The following is a 14,934-nucleotide window of genomic DNA, read 5'->3' on the forward strand; positions in this document are numbered from 1 at the left end:
TTCTGGAGGACACTGTGCCACACTGAAAGGAGAAATCCCTCTATCTTCTGAGTCAGTAAACTTGAGAAACTTATTCCAAGGAAATGATTGCAAGAGATGTGCTGAAAGATACCCATAAAAGCCTAATGGAATTATTTATAACGGCAGGAAATATTGAAAGCAACCTAGATATTATTTAGCTATGAATAGTTTTCAGTTAATAAATTAGGATAATGAGAAAATGCTCCACGTAGAATACTAGTAAGAAAAAAAAGGTATACAAAAGGACATCACGAATGGTGCCAATTCTGTCCTCCTCCTAAGAAAATGTGTGTGTGTGTAAGTTTATATATATGTAAATTATTGGAAAGTAATTAGAAGAAAGTTCATCAAAATATATCAATTGATTATCCTCACATATAGTGGTATTGTAGGTGGTTTTATTCCAAATTGTAATCAATGTGCATACATTATTTTAATCAGATGTTGAATAGTCACCTATCAGGAATACTGTGAAAGGGACTGCTACCCTTGAACACTAAACTGAACCATATGACCAATGTCCTCTCTAATGCAAAGGTTCTTAAACTCTTACGAAAACTTTCTATAACTAAGCTAAAAATCAATAAGCCTCTGCCAAGAACAGAAAATCTAAAGTTAAATTTTCAAAGGACTGAGAGCCAAGAAGGGCATTAGTTTCGGAAGCAGTATCAGTATCTTCTGGCTAGTAGCTCTTTTCTTAGGTAGAGAAACAGGCAGTGAACCTAAATGAGCTGGGGCAAACAAAAGCAACAGACAAAAATTTGCAGGATGAATCTGCAATTGCCAAAAGGAGGAGGATGAGAAAGAGGACAAGGAGGGGAAGGAAGGAGGAATGGAGATCTCGTCCTCATTTTTATCAAAAGAGCCACTGCTTAGATGGATGATATAATCTGTATGAGTGATTAATGCCTATGATCACAAAAGCTATCTAGCATTTTCGTATCTGGTAGGACTACAAACCAGAGAAGGTGATGTGGCATAAAGGAAATCTGTTTCCTTAAAAAACAACAACAACAAGACACTCTGATCTTATCAGTTTAATTAACATCAAAATTAAGTAAGCTTTTGTAGGTAAACTACAATCTCAATTTTCCTCTAAGGAAAATAAAACATGAAAAGCAGAGTTAATCATAAACCAATGAATGGCTTAGATTCACAAAAATGTTAAATATTATCACCATGCATTTCACGTATTAATCCATTTTAAGTTAAATAAGACCTGAAATCACTATTGTGTCATATATCAGAAATCTATAATTCAAAAATCAAGACAAAAAAAATCCCCTTTGCAAGTAATTCAAGGTAGCCATATGTTACAAAAGAAATCACAGAATTGTCGTATACTTTTTACCAGAGATAAGAATGCATAATAGACAATGTCATGTAATAGGATATGATAACTAACATTTGGATGATAATATATTCCTATAACAAAGAGAAAATAATTAAAACACTAAAGTGTAAATTACCCAAAATACCAAGAGAAATCATTAAGACATTTCTATTTCAAAATATTTACCTATTTATTTATATGCTTAAGAGTATATGTAAAGAGGTTATATGTTTATATATAGATATATAAGTGTGTGTATATATCATCTTTCTTGCTAGTTATATGGCACACTAAAGACAGCTAAAATGAAATATTAATGGTATTTTTTCTGCATTGAGAATATCACATGACTTGAAATTAATGTTTAGTTGTATAGAAAGGTCAAGAGAACACAACTTACAGGACCTGGTCAAAATATACAGCTTATTTTTCCTTTCTCTATACTTTTAATAAAAAAGCTATAGGTAAAAAGGGGAAAAACAAAATTCTGAAGATCAGGATTTTCCTACCAGTTATCAAAAACAAGGCACAATCTGTTCTCTCAAACACACACACACACACACACACACACACACACACACGAAAGAAAAGGAGAAAGTAGCTAATGTCCTTTTAGCATTAAATATTTACTTATTCTAATAGGATTCATTCTACCAAAAAGACCTGGCAGAAAGTAGCACCTGAAAAGTACTCGTGACTTTCTTATTAGAATATGAAAAAAATACCCATAAAAAAATTTAAAAGATAAACAGTATGACAGAAGCAGTTCTAATATGATCAAAGAATGTACTATGTGTTTGTAACTTCATAAAAGCTGTTTTTTCCTATTTATTATTATCAAATCCAGAAACCATTTTTGAGGCAATTTCACTTGACCACCACCCATTTCCTATTGTGACAAATGATTCAACATCCAGTATCTTCAACCATTTTTTCAACCCTGAAGTATTCAAGACTCACTACTAGATGAACGTATAGAAACGTTACATAAATCAGTATTTCTTTAACAACGATAGCACCTGAAAATTAAGAGCCAAAATCTGAAAAACCTGCTCTCTCCTTAAAAACAAAACCAAAAAACCCCAAATCGAAAGATTCCCTTAAATGTCTCCCTTGAAAAATGGCATCTGAAAAATGAATACACTCAAGATACACTAATTCACAGGAAACAGCAATAGATCCCATTTTAAAAACGTTTTGGAAAAGGCAGCACGTTCTCTGTGTGTTGCAAGAGACGCCCCAGACCTGCAACCATGCTGCAGTCATGAATAAACATATTCCTCCGAAGTTCTAAGTATGTGTGTCCACATCAAGGGCGTGCGGCATGCACATCAGATTGGAAATGGATTTACATTACCTCCAACCTTAGGGCCACCTGCTGAAGCAGGCTTCCTCGCGCTGTTGACAGGATTTCCGGATGTTTTAGGTGCAGGAACCTTGAAGGCTGAGGCAGCTGATGATGGCCTATTTCCATCCACCGATTCCTCATCATCAAAGCTTTTATCTGCACAAAGCATGAGAAAAATGTATTTTAAGAGAACTACGCCCTGCTCCATTTCCCACAAGACTCAAAAATCAAATAAAGCTGTAAATAAAATCATTACTTTGTAAGAGAGAATACAAAATAAAGCTCCTTTGAATAAGCATTTATATACTGGCCAACACTATCTGAAATAGCCCAGTATTATTTACAACTCGACTGCAATATTGTCACATTTCCTACCTATACATGAAGGCAAATCATCAAACCAGATACATTAACCCTGATCATGAAAAGCATTTTTCATTTTTCTGCTACTCATGTAAGCATTTTCTGCCAGCTCCTCCCATAGTATCTCTTCCAGCACACCCTGCCTTATTCCTTACACCCGGATTTTGCAACTTACAATCACAGATCCGTTTGCAAATCAGTCGCCTCATTCCTCTGAAAGCGCTGAATTTCCCTCACCCTAGGATGCTCCCAATGGTTCACATGGCCAAATACAGTAGATCTGGTACTAAGCAAAGATTCTATCAAAAATAGACAGAAACAACCACAGAACCACCACTGAGGTTTGTGCCGGCATTTTTCTTTCTCTTCCCTGCCCTAGGTGCTGTAACAGCCAATCAGCTACAAGGTGACATCATCTTATGGCAGCTACTGCCAGATGAAAGGTAAAAATTCTCCATGTATTTAAAAAATTATCTATGCAGCTGCAATCCTCATTCTTTACCTAAATTTCAAAGGCTTTCAACACAAAGGTTTCTAAACCTAAATTTCTTTTCTCCTATTTAATTCATAAGAATATTTATACAAATATAACATAAGGTTTTATGCAATATTCATTCTGCTGGGGTGCTTATTATTGCATCAGTAAAACATGGAATATCACAGTGCTCATTTCTGTGCATAATTAACTCTCTGATCTCACAATTTTGCTATTTATTTAGGCCACAGAAACCAAACTGAACAATCTGTTTTCATAAATGATTCTAAAATATTCTACCCAAAGCTCCTTTTAGAATATTCATTAATGACCACAATAGTATCATCTCCTTGTATAATATGAACCGCGCCTCCCCCCCCCCCTCCAAAATCACAAGCTGTATGCATTTTACTTGTCTGCGAAGACGGTCTTCTCTAGGACCCTGCACAAACCAACCACGACAAACAAGATGGGCGAGGCAGAACAGCAGATTTGCCACAGGCTTCGGATCAATAATGTGTCAGAATCTTTTCCTTTCAACTTGTTCCCCTCACCTATGCAAATACCCAAATCAACTAGAATGAAATCATTACTACAGAGGGATACTTCAACTATTAAATATATTTTAAAGAAAATACACCAGACAAGTGGTAAGACTGTTGAATTTATCTGGAAAAAAGAAAATCAAATAGACAAACCAATATGAAGCCACATTTCATTCCATCAAGTTTTTTTTTTTAATAGCATAATTTGTAAGAAAAAACTAAACTGAAAATACTATCTTCAAGTTAAAAGATAGATATATTTTTTTCTTTTTTAGCATAACACTATTAGAGAGCCAGTCTGGATAAGTTAAAACCTGTGCTCTATATTGACTGCTCTGTAAAAAACACTAATATGATCCTCAAAAAACTTTATTTTACCACCACCATGTAAAAGAAAACGTAGCCAAGAGAGACAGAGGAGACACACAGATGTATAGAAAGATAGGTACTAAGACACTGAGTAGCCAGAAGTTCCCATGGAAACAGTGTTCTGTTCCTACACACACAAGAATCGAAGAGAGTAAATGTCTCTTGCCACTTAAAAAAATTTTAACTCTTAATTTTCTCAAACTATTGGGAAATTAAATTTTAACTTAAAAAAAAATTTTTTTTAATGTCTTATTTATTCTTGAGAGAGAGAAAGAGAGACAGAGCATGAGCGAGGGAGGGGCAGAGAGAGAGAGAGGGACACAGAATCCGAAGCAGGTTCCAGGTTCTGAGCTGTCAGCACAGAGCCCAACGTGGGGCTCGAACTCACGAGCCATGAGATCATGACCTGAGCCGAAGTCAGACGCTCAACCAACTGAGCCACCCAGGCGTCCCTAAATTTTAACTTTTTTTAATCAAAAATAAGATAGACAAAAGTATATAAATTTTAAGTCTGCAGTTCGATGAATCTTCACAAAACAGACGTGCAGCGTAACCAGCCTCCAGACCAGGAGATCATTATCAGTATCCTTTACACACCCTCACTCACCTCCCCGAAGTCATGACCACCTACCAACGCTAGTCTTGACTCATAGCCGCATTGTCAGCTCTACCCATTCTTGAGCCTTCTCTAAAAGGAATCATACGAGAAGCTAGCTTCTTTTCACTCAATATACTATTTGGGAGATTCATTTTCATTGCTTATAGTTTTCTAGGGTATAAACACACCACAATTTAGTAATATCCATTCTACTGCTGATGGACTTTTGAGTTGTTATCAGCTTGAGATGATTATGAAATAGCGCTCTTAAGAGGTAAGCAAATAAAGTTAAAGAGGCTTTGGGCTTTTTTTTTTTTTTTTTAATTTTTTTTTTTTTTAACGTTTATTTATTTTTGAGACAGAGAGAGACAGAGCATGAACAGGGGAGGAGCAGAGAGAGAGGGAGACACAGAATCCGAAACAGGCTCCAGGCTCTGAGCTGTCAGCACAGAGCCCGACGCGGGGCTCGAACTCACGGACCGTGAGATCATGACCTGAGCCGAAGTCAGACGCTTAACCGACCGAGCCACCCAGGCGCCCCGGCTTTGGGCTTTTAAGCATTGTTGTGGGAGCAGTATACACATTTATTTTTTACTGAATAAGTCAAAGATGCACATTATAACCTCTAGGACAGTGGTACAGACCGGCAGCTGAGCATCACCTGGCAATTTCTTAAAAATGCAAATTCTCTGGCCCCAACTGAAATCTAATGAATCAGAAACTCTGGAGATGGGGGCCCTCCCAGTGACTATGATGCATGGTCAAGTTTAAGAACCAGGAGTTGGCAAACTTTTTCTATAAAGGGTTACATGGTAAATATTTTAGGCTTTGTAAGCCATACATGAATCTCTCTGTGCGGCTACACAATACTTACGCTATTGTGGTGCCAAAGCAGTGATACATGATATGTAAACACATAGGTGTGGCTGCGTTTCAGTAAAATTTTATGTACAACAGGAGGATGGCTGGATGTGGCCTGCAAGTGAATTTGCCGATCCCTGCTAGGGTAACCACTAGAATAAGAGTAAATGTATACATAGATAAACTAATACAAGAAAAATTCAAGAATCTAAATAATTGAAAAGAAGCAGGAAAGGAGATTAAAAGAAGATTAAAACAAGTGGATGAAATAGAAAAAAAAGATAAAGTGGCAAAAACGAAACCAAATATATCAGGAACTACCTTAAAAATAAATGAACAATACTGCATTTTTAAAAATAGGTTGCCTGTACAAGATATACTTTACAAAGCCACATAAAAGTTAAAGGTAAAATGACAGACTATGGCAAATACCAATCAACAGAAAGTTGATACAGCTACTCTAATTTCAAACAAGGCAGTTTGAAGAAGCATTACTAGAGGTAGAGACTTTTAGTAAGGATAAAGGGATCAATCCAAAAGGGAAAAAAAAAATCAGGACTCTAAATTTTTATGGACCCAGTAACATAGCTTCAAATACATAAAGCAAAAAAGGACGTATCTACAGAGGGGAATTTTTTTTTTTTTTTACCACTTCCAAAAATGTTATACCTTTTCTTGACTGTAAGCTAAAAGAATTCATGAAATGAATCCATCATCACAAGTCCCCAAAGTAAAAATGTCTTGTAATTTATATGGAAATTATAAATATTCTACGCTTAAAAATATCTTCTTAACTGTAAATATTCAGACCAAACCAGTTCTGGTTCTTCCTAGCACTTATCACCTCCAAAAACAATAGACGCTTTTAAGAGTGAACTAGAAGTTGGACTGGAAGTGGGCAGAAATGTCGTCCTGTTTACGCCATAACTCCATCACTCCTACTCCACACCTCTGCCCTTTCAGAGCTTATTCTCAACATAATGTCCTGAACTGAACAAAATCATACCACCTCACTGCTCGAAACCCTCTTGGGTCTCCATAAGAAGGTCTATCAGTACCAGTGCTCCAAAACCTGGGAGATCTTAGATACTACGTGCTTCTCTCCAATGTGATCCTACTCACTGCCCTCCAGCTTCTTCTCCAAACCAGCCCCACCGGTCTCCTTGCCAAGACTCATAGGAAGGCCTCTGCACTGGTTCCCTCCGCCTCGAACGCTCTTCCCTGCAGAGCCACCCTGTCTACTCACCTCCTTCAGATCTTTATTCTTCTATCGCTTTCTCAATGAGCTCTTCTCGGATCCTAAAATTATAAACTTGCCAACATCCCGACACTACCAATCTATCCCTACCTTCCTATTTTCTCTCCTTAGCACTTACCATCTATATATTTTATTATCTGACTCCCCCCACTGAAATGTGTTATTATTAGAATAAGAAGTTGTCCATTTTGTCCACTGCTATAACTCCATATGTGGAACGATGCTTAGAATGACCCTTCTCATAGTAGGAAGACCTTCAGTCTCCAGGTTATTGAAACACAATTCCGAAGGCAAACAACTATAAACACTGAACAGATATTTGAGAAAAAAATCTTGTTAACAACTAAGTATCTGACAAAATCATAAGAAATAAAGGACAAAACCAGTACATATGAATTTCTATTTTGAAGCCTTGGGGGCAAAGGAAATAGAATTTGAAAATCCACATAAAAAAGATACAGATTCTAATAGGAGACTCTTCCCATCAAAAGCTGGTTTACCAAATGACTATACTCTCAAGGTTAAAGTGAATGATAAGTAAGCCCTTATCTTCTTATAGTCTTTTATTCTGTTCCAATGACTCTCAAAGGAGAGCAATAGAGAAGCAAATCAAATGGAGTACTTCATTAAGGTGAATCGCTTAGACGGTCAAGACTCTCCAGCCCTCAAACTTAGTTGGCTCACATTGGGAGTGCTCCTACTCCCAAGCAACAGCCAAGGCAAATGCAAAATTTTCCTGGAATAAAGTCTCTGGCCTCGCATTATGTGCACAAATCATTTTCGAAAGGTCACTTGGCATGGCAGGAAACAAGACACTGTGAGCAAGAATAAGCAGAAATAGACAATAGGAACAGATCCACTAAAAATCCTAAAATTATCAAGCACAGACCATAAAATGCCTATACTTGAAAGCTTTATTAGAAAAGCTTGAAAATAATTTCAGGGATCTTTTAGGAAGTTCAAAAAGTGACAGATTTTTAAAAGCAACCAAACAGAACTTCTAGAAATAAAAATACAATAACTGAAATTTAAACTCAGTGGGCAGGCATGACAGATTAGACACAGCTCAACTGAACTAGAAGATAAATCAAAAAGAAAAAATCACCTGGGCTACATATAGTAGGTGCTTTGATATTTACTGAATAAATAAAAAAGGATCAACTACAGAAAGCATGATTACTTTGACACCTTTGCTCTCACTCCAAAAAGACATTGGTATAGTTTAGTGCCGAACATCATCAAGAGGAAGAATTTAAAAGTACTAGAAGATAAAAACTAATAAAGTAGCAGGTTGCAGTGGGTATGTGTAGGATTGAAATGGAAAATGAGAGAAAAAGAGTAGTGGTAAGAGTAGAAGAAAAAGATAGGGATAATAGATGGGGGAGGAAGAAGAGATGATAATAGAATGAAGAAGGGGAGGGAAGTGAGGAGGAGGAAGGGTGGGGGAGAGGACAGGTAGGCAGAAATAAAAAGCAGCCCAAGCAGAATAAGGCTCTACCTTTTGTTGCCTTCATCTAACACCAGGGTACTGTTCTCAGCAAGCACGGAGAGATTACAGGCCCACAATCCCTTAACTGCAATGCCTGAAAGCCAGGAAGTTCTAAAAGTCCAGCTTTAGCGTGTTGTTTTTTTTAATTCCAGTGTAGTTAACATACAGCGTTGTATCAGTTTCAGGAGTACAGCATCGTGATCCAACACTCCTATACATTACTCAGTGCTTACCGCGGTAAGTGTACTTTTAACACCCTGTACCTATTTCATCCTCCTCTTCCCCTCTGGTAACCGTCAGTTTGTTCTCCATACTTAAGAGTCTATTTCTCGGTCTGTCTCTGTTTTTTCTTTGTTCCTGTTTCTTAAATTCCTCACAGCACTGAAATCACATGGCATTGGTCTTTCTCTGACTCATGTCACTTAGCACTATACTCTCCAGATCCATCCATGCTGTTGCAAATGGCAAGAGTTCATTCTTCCTTATGGCTGAGTAATACTCGTTATGTATGCGTGTTTATACACACACACATACCCACATCTTCTTTATCCATTTATCTGTCATTGGACACTTGGCTGCTTCCATAATCTGGCTATTATAAATAACGCTGCTATAAACATAAGGGTGCGTGTATCTTTTTGAATTAGTGTTTTCATCTTCTTTGGGTAAATACCCAGTAGTGGAATTACTGGATCTATTTTTCATTTTTTCGAGAAACCAAAAATACTGTTTTCCACAGTGGCTGCACCAGCTTGCATTCCAATCAACAGTGCAAGATGGCTTCTTTTTCTCCACTTCCTTGCCAATACCTGTTGTTTCTTGTGTTTTTGATTTTAACCATTTTGACAGGTATGAGGAGATACTTCATTGTGGTTTTGATTTCCATTTTCCTGATGAGGAGGTTGAGCATCTGAGCATCTTTTCATGTATCTGTTGGCCATTTGGGTATTTTCTTTGGAGAAATGTCTGCTCACGTCTTCTGCCCATTTTTAATTAAATTATTTGTGTTTTTTTGGTGATGAGTTGTATTAGTTCTTTACATACTTCAGATACTAATCCTTTATCGGATATGTCTTTTGCAAATATATTCTCCCATTCTGTAGGTTGTCTTTTAGCTTTAGCTGTTTCCTTAGCTCTGCAGAAACCTCATTTTGGTGTAGTCCCAATAGTTTATTTTTGCTTTTGTTTTCCTTGCCTTAGGAAACATACTGAGAAAAAAGCTGCTATGGCCAATGTCAGAGAAATTACTGCCTGTGCTTTTCTAGGGTTTTTATGGTTTCAGGTCTCAGGTCCTTATTCCATTTGAGTTTATTTTTGTGCATGGTATATGAAAGCGGTCCAGTTTCATTCTTTTGCATGTAGCTGTCTAGTTATCCCAACATCATTTGTTGAGGAGATGGTCTTTTTCCCACTGCATTTACTTGCCTCCTTCATCAAAAATTAACGGACTATATAATCATGGACTTCTGGTTTTGTTTTTTGTTTTTTTCGAGAGAGAGAGACGGAGACTGAGACAGAGAGCACGAGCGCAGGGGAGGGGCAGATGGAGAGGGAAAGAATCTTAAGCATGTTCCATGCCCAGTGCAGAGCCCAATGCAGGGCTCAATTCTCATGACTGTGAGTGAGATCATGACCTGAGCCGAAATCAAGAGTCGGTGGGCTCTCCATTCTGTTCCACTCATTTACGTGTCTATTTCTGTACCAGTGCCACAGTTTATATCACTACAGCTTTGTAGTAGATCTTAAAATCTGAGACTGTGATACCTCAAGTTCTGGTCTTCTTTTCCAAGACTGCTTTAGCTATTAAGGGTTTTTTGTGGTTCCATACCAATTTTAGGATGGTTTGTTCACCTTCTGTGAAAAATGCAATTGGTATTTTGATAGGGATTGCATTAAATGTGTACATGGCTTTGGGTAGTATACATGTTTTAGTATCTGTTCTTCCAATCCACGAGCATGGACTATCTTTCCATTTGTGCCGTCTTCACTTTCTTTCATCACTGTTCTATAGTTTTCGCCGTACAGGCCTTTTGTCTTAGTTTATTCCTAGATACTTTATTATTTTTGGTGCAACTGTAAATGGGATTGTTTTCTTAATTTCTTTTCTTGCTGCTTCATTTGTAATGTATGCAAATGCAACGGATTTCTGTACATTGATTTTGTATCCTGTGACCTTACTGAATTCACTTATCAGTTTTAGCAGTGTTATGGAGTCTTTCAGGTTTTCTCTATATAATATGATGTCATCTGCAAACAGTGAAAGTTGACTTTTTCCTTACCAGTCTGCATGCCTCTTACCTCTTTTTCTTGGACTGCCAGTACTATGTTGACTAAAAGTGGTGAGAGTGGACATCCTTGTCTTGTTCCAGAGTTTTGGGGGAAAGCTCTGTTTTTCACCACTGAATACGATGTTAGGGGTGGGTTTTTCATATATGCCCTTTATTATAATGAGGTATGTTCCTTCTAAACCTGCTTTGTCGAGAGTTTTATGAGAAATGGATGTTGTACTTTGTCAAATGCTTTTTCTGTGCCTATTGAAATGATCATATGGTTTTTGACCTCTTTCTTGTTGATGTGATGTACACATTGACTGATTTGTGAATACTGAACTACTCTTACATCCCAGGAATAAATCCCACTTGATCATGTGAATGATTTTTAATTTACTGCTGAATCCGATTTGCTAACATTTTGTTGAGGATTTTTGCATCTATGTTAATCAGAGATGTCGGCCTGTAGTTCTCTTTTTTTGTAGGTCCTTATCTGGGTTTTAGTATCAGGGTAATGCTGGCCTCTTAGAACAGATTTGGAAGCTTTCCTTCCTCTTCTATTTTTTTGGAATAGTTGGGAGAAGAATAGGTTATTAACTCTTCTTTAAATTGTTTTTTCTTTTTAAATTCATTTGGTAGCAAAATCTAAGCTGATTTGAACTCAGTTTATGGCACAACATGTGAACTGACATGAAGCTGTTTTTTTGTCTTTATTTTACTCATTGTGAATTTGCATATACTTAACTGCAAAAATATTAACATGCTTGACTACGAGGTACAGCCCAGAACACAGCTGGAGTTTTTGTGTGATATAATGGTTTATGATCATTGCTTTTCTAAAATCTGACATACGCAGAATTCCAAAACATAGCTGGTCCCCAATGTTTCAGATAAGAAATTGTAAACTTATATTACCATTATCAGATTCCTTCCTTTTTTTTCTTTTTCCCTTCTAAGGAAAGCCATGTATTCAAATGGCTATTCAAACTTTCCACTTCACTTTTATGGGTGCATGTATTCCAACACCTGAAATTTCTGCCTCTGAATTCATTTAAAGGATAAAAAACTTCTCCATCCTTACATGACAAACAGAAGATCAAGCCAAAATTGTATACCGTATCTCCTTTAAAAAAATTCACTTTGTGTGGCTTTTCTTCAGTAAACCAACCAGTTCAGAAAAAACCCACAATGCCACCATTTTCATGCACAAATACAGTGTTTCATATTGGTTTCTTATACCAAAGTTCCTCTTTTCTCTTGAAGCTATATCCTTCCTTATTCTAATTAAAACAATGAGCAGGAAGACTCTGGATTCCTAAATAGTCTCACCCTCTTACCTGTCTAACAATGACCATGGTCATATCGAACAGCTAAATCAGTAACTGAGATTAGGAAACAATCATCACTAGAAGATGGTACTACAGGGTCCTCAAACTCAAACACGTGGGATCATTTGCATTCCCCATTGTGCTTTTTTTAAATTTATTTTTTACATTTATTTATTTTTGAGAAACAGAGTGAGACAAAGCGTGAGCGGGGATGGGGCAGAGAGAGAGAAGGAGCCACAGAATCTGAAGCAGGCTCCAGGCTGAGGTGTCAGCACAGGGCCCAACGCGGGGCTCGAACCCACAAGCTGGGAGATCATGACCTGAGCCGAAGTCGGTCGCTCAACCGACCGAGCCACCCAGGTGCCCCCCCCATTGTGCTTTTACAATAGAATACTTGCCTTGGCTTTCCTCTGACCTCACAGGTCCCGCTGGCTCAGTCTCTTCCTCTTTTATCCAATCACTAAATGTTGAGTATCTTCCTTCTCTCCAGATTACACACTTTCTAAATGCCTTCATCCATTCTCAATAGTTTAAAACACCTTCCATATGATGACAACCCTGAGCTATTTGTCTCTAGCCTATACCGTCTCTGAATACCAGACGTAGATATTCAGCTGCCCTACTAAACACCTCCCCCACGGATATCTCAAAGGCATCTCTAACTTGACATATATACCTTAACACCAACACCATCTCCAAACCTGTTGTCCTGAAGTCTACTTCTATCCCAGTAAATGAAATCACCATCTACTCAGCTGCTCAAGCTCACAATATAGGAGCCCCATTCCGAGTTCTCTGCCTTCCTTTATCAACAGTTCTTGTACATAACTCCAAGTTATATCTCAAATTCACCTATTTCTCTTTATTTCTGCTGCCCCTCCTAATCTAAGACCAGACCAGTATCATCTCTGCCTACACTGCTGCAACAACTTCTTAACTGGTTTGCCTGATTCCATTCTTAACTTTCCAAACCCCAAAGTAAACAATGGGATCATCTAAAAATGTAATTGGGACCAGTGGCTGCTGAAACTGTTAAGTGAAAGGCTGCTGGGGAACTTTTTAAGAATAGATCAGGCTGATAACACCTAAACCCACTGTTGTATATTAATATCACACACAAAAAAAGACAATCAGGCACTGGATAGCTTCTGACAAAATACACAATACCATCTATAAAAATATGTGTCCAGTGGCACCTGGGTGGCTCAGTCAGTTAAGCATCTGACTTCGGCCCAGGTTATGATCTCACCTGTGGTTCATGAGCTTGAGCCCTGCATTGGGTGAGCTCCAGCCCTGCATCAGGTAAGTCCAACCCAAATAGGGTGAACCATGCTCTCACGCTCGCTCACTCGCTCTCTCTCTCTCTCTCTCTCTCTCCCCCCCCCCTTTCCCTCTCTGCCCTTCATGGGATTCTCTCTCTCTCTCTCTGCCACTCACTCGTGTCCCCGCCGCCCCCGAGATGTGTCAACCCCCCACAAAAAAACAAACAAAAAAATTAGACCTGATTCTGATCAAACCATTAGCAGAATTTTCAATTTTTAGGAAATAAAGGGGCCATAAAAACCTTAAAAAACCGTAACATAAAACCAACACGGCAATGTAATCGTCAAAATCTGGCAGATGGGAAAACTTTACCTGATAGATGTTTTCTTGTTCAACAAAAAAGTGGCAAGAGAAGAAAAAGTGAGACAACTGCTGTAGATGAACAGAGCCTTAAGTGATATATCAACCAATTACAATGGTGAACCTTGTTTGAATCCATATTCAAACTGTAAAAAGATATTTAGGAAGCAACTGAGTAAAATCTGAACACTGAATATTTGACACTAAGGGTTAACTTTTTAGATGTGAAAACTGGTTGTCAATGAAATATTTCCTGGTAACAAACAAAACCTGTCTTTTCTAAAGTACTCTAATTGTCTTTTAAAAAGACACGTTACTGTGTGTGTGTGTGTGTGTGTGTGTGTGTGTGTGTGTGTGCATGCGTGTCCACACACATACCCCAGGCCAGCATGAGAGGTAAGGCCAGGGGATGATAGGAGGGATACAGATGAATAAAGATTGGTTATGTATTGATAATTTCTTGAAGCAGGATAGTAGGCGGCAATGAAGGTTTGGCACAACGTTCTCTATTTTTAGGCATGTTTGAAATACTTCCTTAAAAGAACTATGGTAATTTGAATCACTTTGCTCTCTTGTTTAAAAGCCTGTGATGGAACCCTAATAAAATTATAAGCACCATCATAAGACCACAGAAAATGAGGCAGGGCAAAGTATGTGAAATCAGCACCCGAAAGAGAGCAACAAATTCTTAAAAAATGAAAATTAAAAGATAGGAAGTTTTTGAAGAATAAAACCACAGTAAAGCTGCAACTCATAATTCTCAGAAGCAGACTGAGACAGCAATGAGAACTCATCTGACCCACCTTGTAGAATGACAGGAGTGACAATCTCTAAGTCAGCAAATACAGGAATGATTTGCAAGGAACCACTGAAAATCTATGAAATGATTTCATCATTTAGCTCTTCCCACGCCCAACTCAGAAAGCTCAATATTTTATATATAAGTGTGCATGTTTATACACGCACGTGTGTGTGCCTATGTGCACGTGTGCATGCACACACACACACACACACACCTGTAAAAATAGAACCACCAGAAAAGGGGAAAAGGTT

At 37.8% G+C, this 14,934-nt stretch overlaps 2 protein-coding genes across 31 annotated transcripts in view; one reads left to right on the forward strand and one right to left on the reverse strand.

Annotated features, from left to right (window-relative positions):
* Window positions 1-14,934, reverse strand: part of CLASP2 (cytoplasmic linker associated protein 2) — a 180,412-nt gene that overhangs the window by 120,379 nt on the left and 45,099 nt on the right. For 12 of the 14 annotated variants that reach the window (XM_042957091.1, XM_042957085.1, XM_042957089.1 and 9 more), the window contains exon 8: window positions 2,712-2,858. In XM_042957091.1, coding sequence (XP_042813025.1) covers window positions 2,712-2,858 — 147 coding nt within the window. Of the gene's footprint in view, window positions 1-2,711; window positions 2,859-3,240; window positions 3,352-14,934 lie in introns of those variants that run through there. The other 2 variants (XM_042957093.1, XM_042957092.1) reach the window with 1 other exon arrangement.
* LOC122230731 overlaps window positions 1-14,934 on the forward strand; it is an 80,002-nt gene that overhangs the window by 3,382 nt on the left and 61,686 nt on the right. For 8 of the 17 annotated variants that reach the window (XR_006207789.1, XR_006207795.1, XR_006207790.1 and 5 more), the window contains exon 2: window positions 3,445-3,508. The exons of 1 other annotated variant lie outside the window; for it this stretch is intronic. Coding sequence is in view for 7 of the 16 variants with exons in the window: in XM_042957095.1 (XP_042813029.1) it covers window positions 3,502-3,508 (7 nt within the window). In the remaining 9 variants the exon portion in view is untranslated. Of the gene's footprint in view, window positions 1-3,444; window positions 3,509-8,839; window positions 8,898-14,934 lie in introns of all 17 variants that reach the window. 8 more of the 17 variants (XR_006207791.1, XM_042957094.1, XM_042957098.1 and 5 more) reach the window with 2 other exon arrangements.

The sequence above is a fragment of the Panthera tigris genome, chromosome C2 (genome assembly GCF_018350195.1).
Source record: "Panthera tigris isolate Pti1 chromosome C2, P.tigris_Pti1_mat1.1, whole genome shotgun sequence".
Taxonomy (NCBI): domain Eukaryota; kingdom Metazoa; phylum Chordata; class Mammalia; order Carnivora; family Felidae; genus Panthera; species Panthera tigris.